This window comes from Artibeus jamaicensis, unplaced genomic scaffold (genome assembly GCF_021234435.1).
Source record: "Artibeus jamaicensis isolate MK-2021 breed Jamaican fruit bat unplaced genomic scaffold, CSHL_Jam_final contig_851, whole genome shotgun sequence".
Classification (NCBI taxonomy): Eukaryota; Metazoa; Chordata; class Mammalia; order Chiroptera; family Phyllostomidae; genus Artibeus; species Artibeus jamaicensis.
In genome coordinates this window covers 12,218,336-12,231,558 of record NW_026521986.1, presented here as the reverse complement: position 1 = coordinate 12,231,558, position 13,223 = coordinate 12,218,336, and the positions used below count along the sequence as shown (strand labels likewise).

General features: G+C 50.1%; 1 protein-coding gene across 3 annotated transcripts in view; it reads left to right on the top strand.

Moving 5' to 3' along the window:
- DPF3 (double PHD fingers 3) overlaps positions 1–13,223 on the top strand; it is a 234,195-nt gene that overhangs the window by 160,037 nt on the left and 60,935 nt on the right. For all 3 annotated transcript variants that reach the window (XR_005079916.2, XM_053673239.1, XM_037127627.2), the window contains exon 7: positions 1,065–1,202. Coding sequence is in view for 2 of the 3 variants with exons in the window: in XM_053673239.1 (XP_053529214.1) it covers positions 1,065–1,202 (138 nt within the window). In the remaining variant the exon portion in view is untranslated. The remainder of the gene's footprint in view (positions 1–1,064; positions 1,203–13,223) is intronic.

The window sequence follows — 13,223 nt, the reverse complement described above, 5'->3', positions numbered from 1 at the left end:
GTCGAATGGAATTGGGATTTAATTTTTTTTTTTTTTGCAATATTTACAACAGGGATAGGGAGAGCATGTAAGCAGCCAAGTGTAGGATTTGAATTTATAGTCGCTAGGTCACAGGCTTGAATTTCAGGCTTTCACCTTATTGAAATTTTACCTTACAGAAGCCCAACCAGATTCTGTTAGTATAGGCAAGGGTGAGAGGCCCTCCTTTAGGAGGGCGCAGTGTTAAAGGCACAGCAGACCTTGCTGAAGGAAAGCCTCATACCCACCACTGCCATTTATGGGGCATCTTTTCTGTGCTGAGGACTGAGTGAGGTAGCTTAAAATACAATTTACAATTTAAAATACAATTTACAATTCCTTCAAGGTAAGTAGTACTATCATTTTCAAACTCAAGAGTGCACAGAGAGATTGTGTGTCTTGTTCAGTTCCACAGAGCAAGACCCCTGGGTTCAGTTTTGGTAGTCAGCACACCTACAGACGCACAGTGCAGAGGCAGCCACAGGGTGGTGGGTGCAGTACCGCACGGGAACCCAGGAGACCTGCGTACGGCGGCTCTGCCACAGCCAGCAGAGTGTTCCCAGGCAATCCACTTAGCCTCGCTGGGCCTTGCTTGCCTCATCTGTGCCGTGAGGTGTTGGACCAGATAGACTTCCTGTCCAGACCTCAAAGTTAAAATCATCATCACCATTATTGTGTCCCAGCATTGTTCTGATGCTTTGTATGGCGGTTTACTCATCACCAACAACTCCATGAGGTGAGTACTATTATTCCATTTTTTTCTCTGTGGAAACTGAGGCACAGAGAGGGTAAGTGACTTGCCTGGGGATGTACAGCTAGGAAATGAGGGAGCTCTGTCACAACTTACGTCTTCTACTTTCGTGGGCCCATGTTGTTACAGTGGTGTTGGTTCAGTCCAGGATGCAAGGTATTGGGGTTGGGAAATACTGTTGAGAGGAAACCCAGCTTTGGGATGGATAGCTGGGAGTCACTGCCTCAGGGAATGATGGCAGTGGCTACAGAGGTTGCTGACCTTTGTTTTCCCCCTTTTCTCTTTTCCTCTCTAGTCTGTGGCAAGCGCTACAAGAACCGGCCAGGACTCAGCTACCACTACGCTCACACTCACCTGGCCAGTGAGGAGGGGGATGAAGCCCAAGACCAGGAGACCCGGTCCCCACCCAACCACAGAAATGAGAACCACAGACGTGAGTTCCTGGTTGTTGGGCAGTTGTGAAGTGGGTGGTGGGCAGGGCTGTGGAACGTTCCTTTTGTCACCTGTGGCATCTGCTGGTAGTGATCGTTGAATTGTCTCAACGTCCTATAGTGGGTTGGCTCTTTCAACCCAGCGGCCTCTGTGGGGCAGCTGAGTTCCAGGCTTACAGTGAGCTCCGCTCTCGGAGGGAGGGAGGAGGGGCGTTAATGCAGAAGGGAAATATCCTTACCTGCCCTTGTCAAATGCCAGACCAGCTCCTCCTCTTCTCAGCTCCCAACGATCCATGCACAGCTGCCTGCCTGAGTCGGGCACAGCCCTGGGCTGTGTCAGCTCATACGAATATTCCAGATGTCTCATTGGCCACCAGGAGATGTAGCACATTCCTGATTTATTGCCTTGGCTGTTACTGGGGTCACGGTTTGGGCACCAGGCTCTCCTGCCTTAGAAACACTGCCCCAGAGCCTGCACGCCCTTCCTTTGAGCACGCAGTCAGCAAACCTGGTCTGGGCGTGCTGGATATTTGGAATACGGAGCTCGAAAACCCAAAATGACCCCTAAGATTTGTTTTGTTATTTGCTCGCTTTCCTCAACCTCCACTTACAAGTTAGGAAGCCAAAGAGGGCTTAGCGCTCACCTTGACGCTCCCTCCAGCTTTCCTCATGGTTTCTGGGCCTGCGGTGAACTCAGACTGGGACAGGATCTTCCCGGTGTGGGGCGTTCTGAGATCAGCAGGGAAACAGTGGTTGTGGACATGCCGTGTGTTTTCTGCTTTGTTCATAAGATTTGGTGATAGGTGGTCTTAAATTGAGTAGTTCAATGTAGTCAAAGGGATCAGATCTTTTAAAATATATAGAGTCTAGTATTTGATGGTGACTCCTGTACATTTCACTTGATCAACTCACATGTTGATTGGCTGCCTGCACTAAATATTTGAAGTAATTAACACACCTTGACCAGGGCCTTCCTTTGGGTTACTGTGGGTTTTCACCTATCCCCCACCCCACTTTTCCCTTGTCACATTGTCTTCTGTATCCGTCTGCTCAGGCTGCCGTAACAAAGTACAACCCAGTGGGTGGCTTAAAGGACACACATTTATTTGCTTACAGTTCTGGAGGCTCGGAGTCCTGGGTCAGTGTGCCAGCACGGCTGGGTTTGCTGAGACTTTTCTCCTTGGCTTGCGCGTGGCTGCCTTCCCACTGCCCCTTCACAGGGTGTCCCTCTGTGTGTGCCTCCCTGCTGTCTCCCTTTCTGTCCCCATTTCCTGTCTGAGGAAGACACCGGTCACACTGGATTAGAGCCCATTGGAACAGTTTCATTCTAACTTTTCTTCTTTAATCACCTCTCTGAAGGTCCTACCTCCAAAAATAATCACATGCTGAGATACTGGCTTCAGCATATGAATTTGTGGGGGGACACAGTTCAGCCCGTAACACCTGGTTTAATTCTTGCTTTTAATCCTCACTTGAGGATCTGTTTATTGATTTTTGAGAGAGAGAAACATTGATTGGTTGCCTCTAGTACCTGCCCTGACTGGAATCGAACCCACAACTTCTTGGTGTATTGGGACCATGTTCCGAACAATTGGGCCACCTGGCCAGGGCCACCTTCTTCAATTCTTACTCACTTTCAGGGCTGGAAGCCTTTTGATGTGAGATCCTGGCCCTCTTACCTAACTGTTGTCACCAACCCAGGAGTGTCGGGGAGGCTCCGGCAGAGCCTTGCTCACCTTTCCTCGCCAGCTGCTGTGCAGCTGCAATGCTGAGGCCTCTCTGCCTTCTCTCTGGGGAGGTCTCCTTGGTGCAGGCATCCTTGTCTTTGAGAAGGAAAATGTGTGCTTTTCCCCGTTGCCCCTCTTGTCCCTTCTGATCTCAGTGGCCAAGGTGTGGCATTATCTTCTATTAGGAGGAGGCTGAGATGGATTTCTTTTGTTTTGGGTTGCCATCTGGAAAGGACGTATTTGCCATGGTTGCTCTCTCTAAAGTATTTATTAGGTTGGCCTTATTTCTCACTCTTCCAGTGTTGGCTCACCTCCTTGACATCTCTTCTGAAATGTCAGGCCATCCATTTAGTTCCCGTGTATGGGTGCTCTACTCGCACTAAAGGGTTTGGAACACTGCTCCTGTGTCCGTGTCTCTCGTGTGTGCACAGTGACGGCGACTGCAGGGAGGCTCCTGCGGCCCCTCAGGTGCAGTGCAGGCCCTGCGTGGATCGGGAGGGCTCCTGGCCCTTCCCGCGATCCCCCCGGCAGCTGTTGACTTCTGAGATGGGCCTTTGCACGCTTTTCTCTCTACCCCAGAATTTCCTCATACAACCTCATGGTTCAGTGTCTTCTCCCTCCTTGTGTCCTCACCCGGAGGCCAGAGGACTTTGGCCAGGAAGCTGTGTCTTTCTTCCTTGTAGGTGGAGACACCCTTCTAATCTCATCCCGAAGCTTGTTCTCCCCTCTCTCTCTGTGGGTTTAACAGTGGGCGCACTCACTCCAGCCCGCTCTCCACTGCTCTTCTCCCCTTGTTGGCGAGGAACTGGGTTCTTCAAAAAGGATCATTGGACTTGCTCAAGGGATTTAAAATGCAGAGAGAGGAATAACTGTACCTGGGCTCCTCCGGGGCCTCCTCACACAAAGGAAGGTTCCAGAACCTTCACAAACACTTTTTAATGATTTCTCACTGCTTGCTTTGTGATTAATCTCAGTTTTGCTACTGGGGAGGGGCGGAGGCCTTCAGTGTCCATAGGAGCCATCCTTTGCCTCCTCCCCAGTTTCTCTGGACAAATGTGAGAGACAGCAGCTTTGCCCAGATTCCCTGCACCACACACGCCACCCATCTGCTCGCTGCTCCAGAAGTGCTCTCGGTTTCCCTGCATCCCTCTGGTGCACAGCCCCCAACCGGTTTCTCCGGAGCGCTAATTGCCAGCGTCATTAATACCCAGTCATTAGCTGCTCCCACTGTTTGGGGTGGGAGTGGGCTCCCATCCATCCTGCCCCTAAATGCCACTGGGGCTGTGTGGTGAATTGGATGTGACAGCTCTGCAGCGTCCTGAGGTCTCAGCTTTGTGATCCTCTTTGGCAGGGCCTCTGGAGTGGGGGAGGGAGGCAGTGGAGCTTAATGCCGAGGCTAATCTGCAGTTCCCTCAGGAAATGTCTGGACCCTGGACACCAGTGGAGTGGGAATGCTGACTTTCCCCTCTTCAGCAGAGCTGCAGCTTGACCCAAGCTTCTTGTGAGCCCAGGCCTAATGGAAAAACAGCCCTACAGAGTCAGGAGTTTTTAGGGCCGTGGGCAGCTGCGCTCGCACCGCCAGCAGCATGGAGACCTTTTGACATTGGTCCTCCTGCTGTCCCTTGCTGCATCCCCCCAACTGTGTCTCCAGTGGAGCCCATTGCTCAAACCTGCGCCTGCTGCTGAAAGGGCAGAGCGAAGTGCTGGGGCTGGCATTGACCTTCCTTCACCCCCACGCTGCCCTGTGCTGCCAGCTCAGCAGCTGACTGCCATTCCTCCTGTCCCCCCGCCCCCCCTGCGTTCCAGCTGATGTTTGCTGGCCTCATTGTCTTCTGAATGTGTGCTTCTCATCCTCCTGTGGGCTTGAGTCCTTTCCTCTGTGCCCTTGCCCACCTGCCTCAATGAGGGGCACCCCATGGCCTCTTGGAGCTCAGATGCTCCGGCTTGGAAATTAGTACTTTTCAGATGGGGTCTTCCCCACCTGGGCTGCTGCCCTTCCCTGCTTGTGTGAGGCTGGACTCTTCTTCCTCCATTTCCCTGGCCACATTCATCTACTTCTGTAAATGAAATCCATCCTGTGTGTGCATGTAAAAGGAGGGAGTGCTCGGGCGGCTTAGGATTCTGCGAGGGGTCACTCGGGAGCATTCTGTCGTGACTCTTTAAATGCCGCCTGGTGACCAGCCCGAGGGGAGTCAGGGCAGCAGAAAGGGTGCTACATCACAACTCAAAACTCCTTTGACACAGGTCAGAATTCTCCTTGAATTTCTTTTTACCCTATCTGTACAGTGCAGATCTGTTACAAGGGATGTTTTGAAGGTATTTTGGGGGTGGGGGAGGGTGGGTGTGAGCATTTATGAGGCCCTGAACCTGGATGGGAAAGCTATGTAAATAAATCCAGTCTAACCCATTTATTTGTCAGTCTGCTTGTCCGTCTGTCCATCCATCCATCCATCCATCCATCCATCCATCCATCCACCCATCCATCCATCCATCCATCCATCCATCTCCATCCATCCATCCATCCATCCATCCATCCATCCATCCATCGGTTTAGCAGCCATGTATGGGGTGCTGCCTTGTTCCCTGTCCTTGAGGAGCACCCAGTCTGCAGTGGGAGTGTGCAGGATGGTGAAGGAGCAAGGGGCTTAAGGGTGTACTGTCTCCTCTGTAGGGCAGTTGTGCTTTCATCATAGCAGCAGCATCACCTGGGAACTTGTTGGAAATGCACATTCGAGGCTTCATCAGGCCTCCTGAAATAGAGCTGCGGAGGGTGGGGACCAACAACAGCCTGTGTTTTAAGAAGCCCTCCAGGGCATTCTGGTGCCACTAAAGCTTGAGAATCACTGCATTAGGGGATTTGCAAAGGCTGCACTGCGGAGGTGACATTCAAGGTAGCACCTGAAGAACGAGGAGGGATTTTTCAGGAGGTAGAGGGCTTCCCAGGTGGAGGTAGCTATATGCACAAGGGCAGGGAGGTACGAGATAGCATGGCGCACTAGTCCATTAGTGACGGTCGTGTATGACCACAGTGGAGGGATGGTAGAAGTGTAGGCAGGGCCTTAGTTGGAAGTGTCTTCTGTGTGTAGTCTTCATCCTCTAGGAAATGGAGAGCCACTGTTGCAATTACTAGAGGATAAGAACCAATAATTTGTGAAGAAATCTGTTTGACATACTATTAAGTATTAAATGGTGTAGCTCTTTTACTTCATAGCATAAATGAGTATAACATGCTCTCTGTAACACACTTGGAGCTCCTAAGAGGAAAATGTTTTTTAAAAATACGTATGTGTCTATAAAATTTATTTGAAGTTGCTTTCAGGTTCACGGAATGGAAGCTGGGTTGCCCTGGGTCCCAGAAGGTCTTATCTTCCATGTAGTGGCGGGGTGCGGGGTGCGGGGTGCGGGGTACACTGGCGTCCCCTGTCTGTGAGAGAAGAACAGGCTTCACTGTAGGGCACCTTTGCAGGGCAAGCCGTGCTCTGTGGAACTGACAGAGGGAAGCTGAGTTGATTAAGGGTAAAGTCTGCTGATGAGATAATCTGAAAATTAGTCTGATAATGGGCAAATTATCTAAAAGAAGCACATGATGTCATTGCCACGCTGAGAGGAAAGGTCCTGCAGATGTTGTCTCCTGACTTCTCTGTCCTCTAATGTATGGCCCAGGGGCAACGAGGGCGGCTTTAAGAGAGATTGAGAATTACCTCTGACACAAGCTGAAGGCTTGGACCACTCCGAACAGTGCCTGAAAATCCATGAATAAAGCTTACACAAGCCACCACTTACTCAGCCTCTGTGCAGGAAATTCAGGCCTTGGTATAGGGGAGAGAAGGAAGTTCAGACCTGGGGCTCAGTCCGGAAAGGGAGCTGCTTCTCCATTCCTGAAAATTGAAGTTGGAAACTCATGATAGGTGTTCTTACTTAACAGTTCACAGGTTGCAAAATGAAGAAGAACCTGAGGGGTTGCTCTGGCTTTGAAGGTAGACTTGGTGGCTAATTTGTCCTGTGGATTGTCCACACTTGACCTGGTGGCTAAGAAAATGGTGATGGAATTGGCTGGGCCTGGGCGGGCATCATGCCTGCCACTCTTGGTCAGTTACTTGTGTGTCTATGCTCCTTTGTTGCTTCGTCCATAAAGCAGAGAGAATACTCAGAGCTGGACCTCACGGGGTCCTGTGAGTCTTCAGTGAGATGGTGGGGTGTTTGGCGCTGAGCCTGCACATCGTGAATGCTGATGCCCTAATTTGGACCAGCAGAGCATGTCTGTGACCACAGATGGTTTCTCTGAGTCAGGGCTCGTTTGTGACTGTGCTGTCCTGGATGCTAACTGCGTCTGGGGGTCTCACTGGCATCAGGCATAAATATCAGAGCCTGACCTGGCCCCGGCACATCCTTTGCTGAATTTCAGATATGGGACACCAGTCCCTGTACGCAGGCTGAACAGGTGCCTTTATTGAGAGCTTAACTGTGCATCGTGTGCCCACTTGTGGGGCTTAGTGGCCTTTAAAAAGGAATAACACGGTCTCTGCCTTAGGTAAACTTTTTTTTTTAAATTCTCGCCCAAGATTTTTTTTATTGATTTGAGAGCGAAAGAGAGAGAGGTGTGAGAACTATCAATCGGTTGCCTCCTGTACGTGCCCTGACTGGAGACCCAGCCTGCAGCCTTGTGGTGTGTGGGATGATGCTCCAACCACCCGAGCCACCTGGCCAGGGCCTTCTTGTTTAATTGGGAAATAAGATAGATGCACGAAACCCAGCGAGAGGAAGCTGTGGAGCAGCATATAGCCAAGTGTGGCATCCAGCATTTACCATCTCATTTCCCCAGGATCAGACACCTGCCTGCCACTTGCCATTCTGTGAGCCTCCTATTTCTCTTACATTTTTGGCCTAATTATGAGTATATTCAGAATTGAAGAGTCCCATGTCCCGAGAAATGATGATGAAAATACTTGCTGACATTTCTTGAGTATGTCAGACACTGAATTAAGAGTGCTGCATTTATTCATTCCTCACACCAAATAAAGTAGGTGCCGTATCTCCTTAGAAGACATAGCAAGGTACACAGAGACTGAGTGACGTGCCTGTGTATGAATGTCACTTCTTTTCCTGCCTTATCAGAAATAAAATTATTTTATGTCTAGGAGAGGAAAGAGGCAAAGAGATGGTGGAACACTTACTAGGTACTAGGCAATTTATATGTATTATCTCACTTAGTGTTACAAGTGCACGAGCCACATATAATTGCCCTTAGTTTACAGAGTAGGAAGCTGAAGCTCAGAAAGATCGAGTAACTTCTATCAAGTCACACACTTAGCAAGATGGGAAGCTGAGCTGTGGTTGTGCTTGAGTTGGACACCATTCATTCAATTATGTCAGCATGTTGGAACCCCAAGTGATAGATCCCAGTCTCAGCCCAGGACCTTTGTCATGGTCTTACTGCTTACTCTTAATTTTCACCTATAGACCAATTGTCACATGAATCCTGTTACATCATGGCTTTTCAAGAGAAATGAATCTTAATTAGCTTGGGCTTCCATGACAAAATACCATAGATGGGATGGCCTAAGCAGCAGGACTTTATTTCTCATAGTTCTGGTGACTGCAAGTCCCAGATGAAGGGGCCAGCAGGGCTGGTGTCTGTTGAGAGCTCTCTCCTTGGGTTGGAGATGGCCATCTTCCATGTCCTCAAGGCCTTTCCTGGATAGATGCGGGTGGGGGGAGAGAAGCAAGCTCTCTGGGGTCTGTCCTTATGGGGGCACTAAATCCCATCCTGAGAGCCCTCTCTTCATGACCCCTCACCCTAATCACCTCCCAAAGGCCCCATTTCCAATGCTGCCCCGTGGGGTTGGGGCTTCAACATGATGCATTTTGGAGATAGACATAATTGAGTGCATAGCAGCACATTTAGTCTTTGAAACTAGTTTCAGCTGTTCGTGGTGTTATGGGCCTCACCCCTCATTACAAATTCTCCTTAGAGACTTTAATTTGTAAACGAGTTTGACTTTAAAAAAAAAATCGCCCATCTCACTGTTCAATAATTTTCTGGCATCTCTCTCATTCTGTCTCTCGCTGTCTTTCCTAGCAGTTCTCTCTCTTTTCGACCCTGTTCTCTGCAATAAAAAATAACGTCCTGCCTAAAGCAGTAATCCTAGGAGTCGTCCTCGGTGCTTTGTTTTCTTCACCACCCATGTCAGCGCCCCTCCGAAAGTCTGTCTCCCTGCCTTCATCTCCCAGCCGCCACCAGCTGCTGCTTGGGCCATTGCAGCTTCTCACTGGTTTCTCAGCCTTTGTTCTCACCTCTCGCAGTCCGTCCTCCACGGAGCAGTCAGAATGGTCTTTTGGAAGAACAGAGAAGGTTATGCCATGCCCTGCTCTCAGTAGTTCCTCACCTTGGAGGCCTACATTTTTTCTTCTCAAAGTGTGATCAGCAGCATCAACATCACCTGTGACCCAGGTTTGCCCAGGCCATTCCCAGTTACAGACTGAAAATCCTGTGCCCTGGGAGCCCTCAGTGCCCACCCAAGTTCAGGCTAAGTTGATTACCCTGCTGGAAAACTTTTAAGAAACGTGCAATCGAGGGCCGCACCACCCGAGACAGTTGAATCATAATCTGAATTTTATGAGATCCCTCAAATTTGAGAAGCCCTGGCCTCCAGAGCATGCCAACCACTCTGATTCAACTTCCCTCAGGGATGTGGGTGCATATGCTCAGGGTAGGTCAGTGTCCAGTGGGCCAGCCAGGAGCCACACCGCCTGGGTTCAGAATCAAGGTGGCTACTTACTAATATGTGACCATAGATGAAGACACTTTAGCTTCCTTGTGCCTCAAGTACCACCTGTGTAAAAGCAGAACATTAATCTGTCTCAAGGGGTTATGGGGTGGTTACATAGTAATTCATATAAAACACAGAATTCACAGGAAATGCATGCAATGCAGTGTGTGTGTATGTGTCTCTCGCGTGTTGTGCTAGAGCCATGGTTCTCAAGCTTGAGCGCATCCACATGCCTTGGAGGGTTCGTTAAAATGCAGACTGCTGGATCCTGCCCCAGAGGTGTGGATTCACTAGGTCCTGGATGGGCCCTAGGATTTGCATTTTTGCATTTAATTTTAATTTCCCAGGTGAACCATAGAGAAATCCAGCTTTTGAAGACTGGTATTCAATCTGTTTCCTTATAATTGTTTTTCTTTTGGATGCATCGGATTAGGTAACTGGCCAGAAGTTAGGCTGCGCTGTTCAATCTGACGGCCAGCCCTGCTTTCCATTCCTTTCCTAAGGTTCCGTTCCTCCTGGGATGAGTGCCCCCATGGCTCCCAGCACCTGCCCCCTGGTGTGCTTTCTGGGTGTGTTCCCCATTGGGCCCTCAGCCCTGGGCTGGGCTTTCCCTCAGCTCGGTGGTACCTTGATTCTATCTCCATCCTCAGGTTTGCAGCTTGAGGCTCATCCTTTTCCTTTTGCTGAGTACTGTTTTTCAGACTGAAGGACACAGAACATGCCAGTCCTTTGTGGACAGATGGGTTGACATACCTGAGTCCTGGGAAGGTGGTGGGAAGGAGGGATGGAGAGTTGTTGGCCTGGGCAAGACAGGAAGAGGGCTTACTGAATTCTAATAGTAATATCCCAACAACTTAAACAGATAAAGCTTGTCTGACTCTAAAGCACCGAGACATCCTGCAGTTCTCTGTGGGGAGTGACACCACTCCATTCAGAGCCCTGTTGACTCTCAAACCGTTTCCCCTTCAGCTGACTCATTTGGTGGCAATAACAAGTTGCTGTACCAGGGCATGAACAGACCCACACGACCTTCTGCTGGAAAATTGAAATATCTCCTGTGCTTTCCCTAATCAGCACTGAGAAGAGTAATCAGTGTTGCTTGGTCTTTTTCTCGCTTTTCTGAACCATCCGCGGCAGACCTGGTGTTGCCGGTCTAAGTCTAGAGCACAAAGGTAGTGCTGGTGGGTCATGTGACTGTCTAGCTCCAGAACTGGTGTGATGTGTCCACACTCCTGGCGAATTGCAACTTGAACCAAATATACCCATCGAGATGGAGACACCCGTGTGAGCCGGTGTGTTTGTTGTTATAGCACAGTGTTTAGGAGTAAATATTCTTAAGGTGCCTGTCTAACAGTACAGGTTTTGTTAAAGAGTGAAGAAAAGGTAGGTAGGTACAAGGAAGGCTGGGATGACTAACATCACGCTTTAAAATTTTGTAAGGATTCTGTAGCCACCAAAACACACAGGAAAACATGGCCATTTTTCTCACTCGCTGGTCCAGGGCTCTTGGGAAGAGACTGAACATGGCGCTCAGGGGACTCTGGGGCCAACTGAGCCTGGTGATCTTAATTCCTTTCACCACGGCTTTTTATGAAGTGCCCAAGGGAGCAGATTCCTGTAGACGAGTGGGCCTTCCTTCCCTGCAGATTTAGTGTCCTCTGCACCACCCCCATTACTCCTAGTCCTCACTCTTTCCGTCCCTGTTACGAATGGGACGGACACACAGTGCCTAAGAATGGTCACTTAGTACTTGGGGGACACTTTGCATCTGCTTAATTCCTAGTCTTTGACTTTCTTTTGCCTGGAAGATAACCCCCCTTCCCGCAAAGGCTCTGTGAAGATTGGTCCGTTCTTTCATTAGGTGAATATTTGTTGTAGCTCTGCGCCTGTCACTGGGCCAGGTGCTAGGGATTCAGAGATGAAAGGCATTGCCCCTGCCCTCAGGGAGCTCACAGCTAATAGGAGAAGAGACACCTACATAAATACAAAACAGTGATGAAAGCTTGAGTTCCTCTGGGTTTGGAAACTTAGCTTTTCTGTCTCTTCTTTTGCCTTATTATAATCCTCAAATAAGAGGCCTAAAAGGGACCTGAAGACGTCTTCTAGCATATTCTCTGGCCTCTGAATAGGCGAGCATTCAGAGAACCCCCAGTCTGGAGAAACCTTTCCAGGTTCAAAGGCCTCTTCAGAGAAGGCTGCTCCTTTGACTGTGCCTTTAACTGTTTCGCTGCCTTCATTTCCAGCTTTCTTGTGGCTTGTGCTTCCATTCAGCTCTGTCTCCTGTTGTCCTTGATAATACGGGGTGTGGTGAGTTAGCCCCATCTGTAATCCTGAGGACATTAAAACAGCATTCCCTTCTCCAGTGGACTGCAGTGGGGTCTGGAGTCGTTCTGCACTCACAGCCCGCTCCTTAGTCCTTGTCCTCCGCTCCCACTGTCTTCATTGTCAGGGAGCACACTGGCCGATGAGGAAGACTGGATGCTGTCATGTGGTAAGTGGACCCTGATGTCCATTTCCCTGACAAGCTCCTGGTTCCCCTGCCCTCCCACATTCCTGGGGAGAAAGTGTCGTTCACCTTCCTCCTGGAGCCCCGGGACAGGGCGTGAGTGGCTATTAGGTGGCCAAGAAGAACCAGCCTGAATGGGGTCCCAACATTTTTATTCTTTGGATCTGTGGGATTTATTTTTTCATCTCTTCCAGGGAAGCAACGAAAAAGGTGTCAGGCCTTGGAGATAATTTATATGAGTAAACACGTAAGGAGGAGGGTGAGCGAGAGCATGAGAATTAAGGCCATTTATCCAGGCTTTGAGGCTCTGTTTGCCCTGTGGTCCAGCTTTCCTCACAGTCTTTATCTCGACACTTTAACCCTCCTCTCGCTGCACTCGGCGAGGGCCTGGCTCTGGTCTCTGCACAGCTGCCTTCTTGGCTCCAGCCTTCCGCTGCCTCCCCTCCCCCCTCCCTCATTAAAGGCTGGGTGGAAGGTAGCTGGATGTGGCTGTGGCCTCCAGCTGAGGCCTGCTTGTTGATTCTGAAGGTAAGCCATGTTGGCTTCTACACTCTCTCTCCACCCTCCCAGTCTCCAGAGCTTCCTCCTCTAGCCTGTCCTGTCCAGTGTGTTCTGTGTGGCCAGCCTGGGTCTGCCTTTTCCTTGCCCCCTTTCTTTCCTCCATCTTGTGTAGCTGCGCTGTGCACCAGGCGAGGATGCTTTACACTTGAGAGATGAAGTAATAACAGGTGGCAAGACCAGAGGCTGCCAGAGCCCAGGATTCCAGTTGCCATGGAAACATGTCAGACCTCTGGAAGGATGGGAACTGTCAGCCAGGGAGGTTGGTGGGGGGACAAGAGAGAGGGGCGAGGAGAGGCACATCTCCTGGAGGGTTCTTCTCACTGCCCCCAGATTCCCCAAAGGCTGCACACTTAACTAGCAGGCCCCAGGAGAACTGCCGCTGGACTCAGGCTGGGTTAGGACCGTGTAGCAGGCACAGAGCACGGCCATGTATTTGTACACACCAGGCCCTGGCAGGAG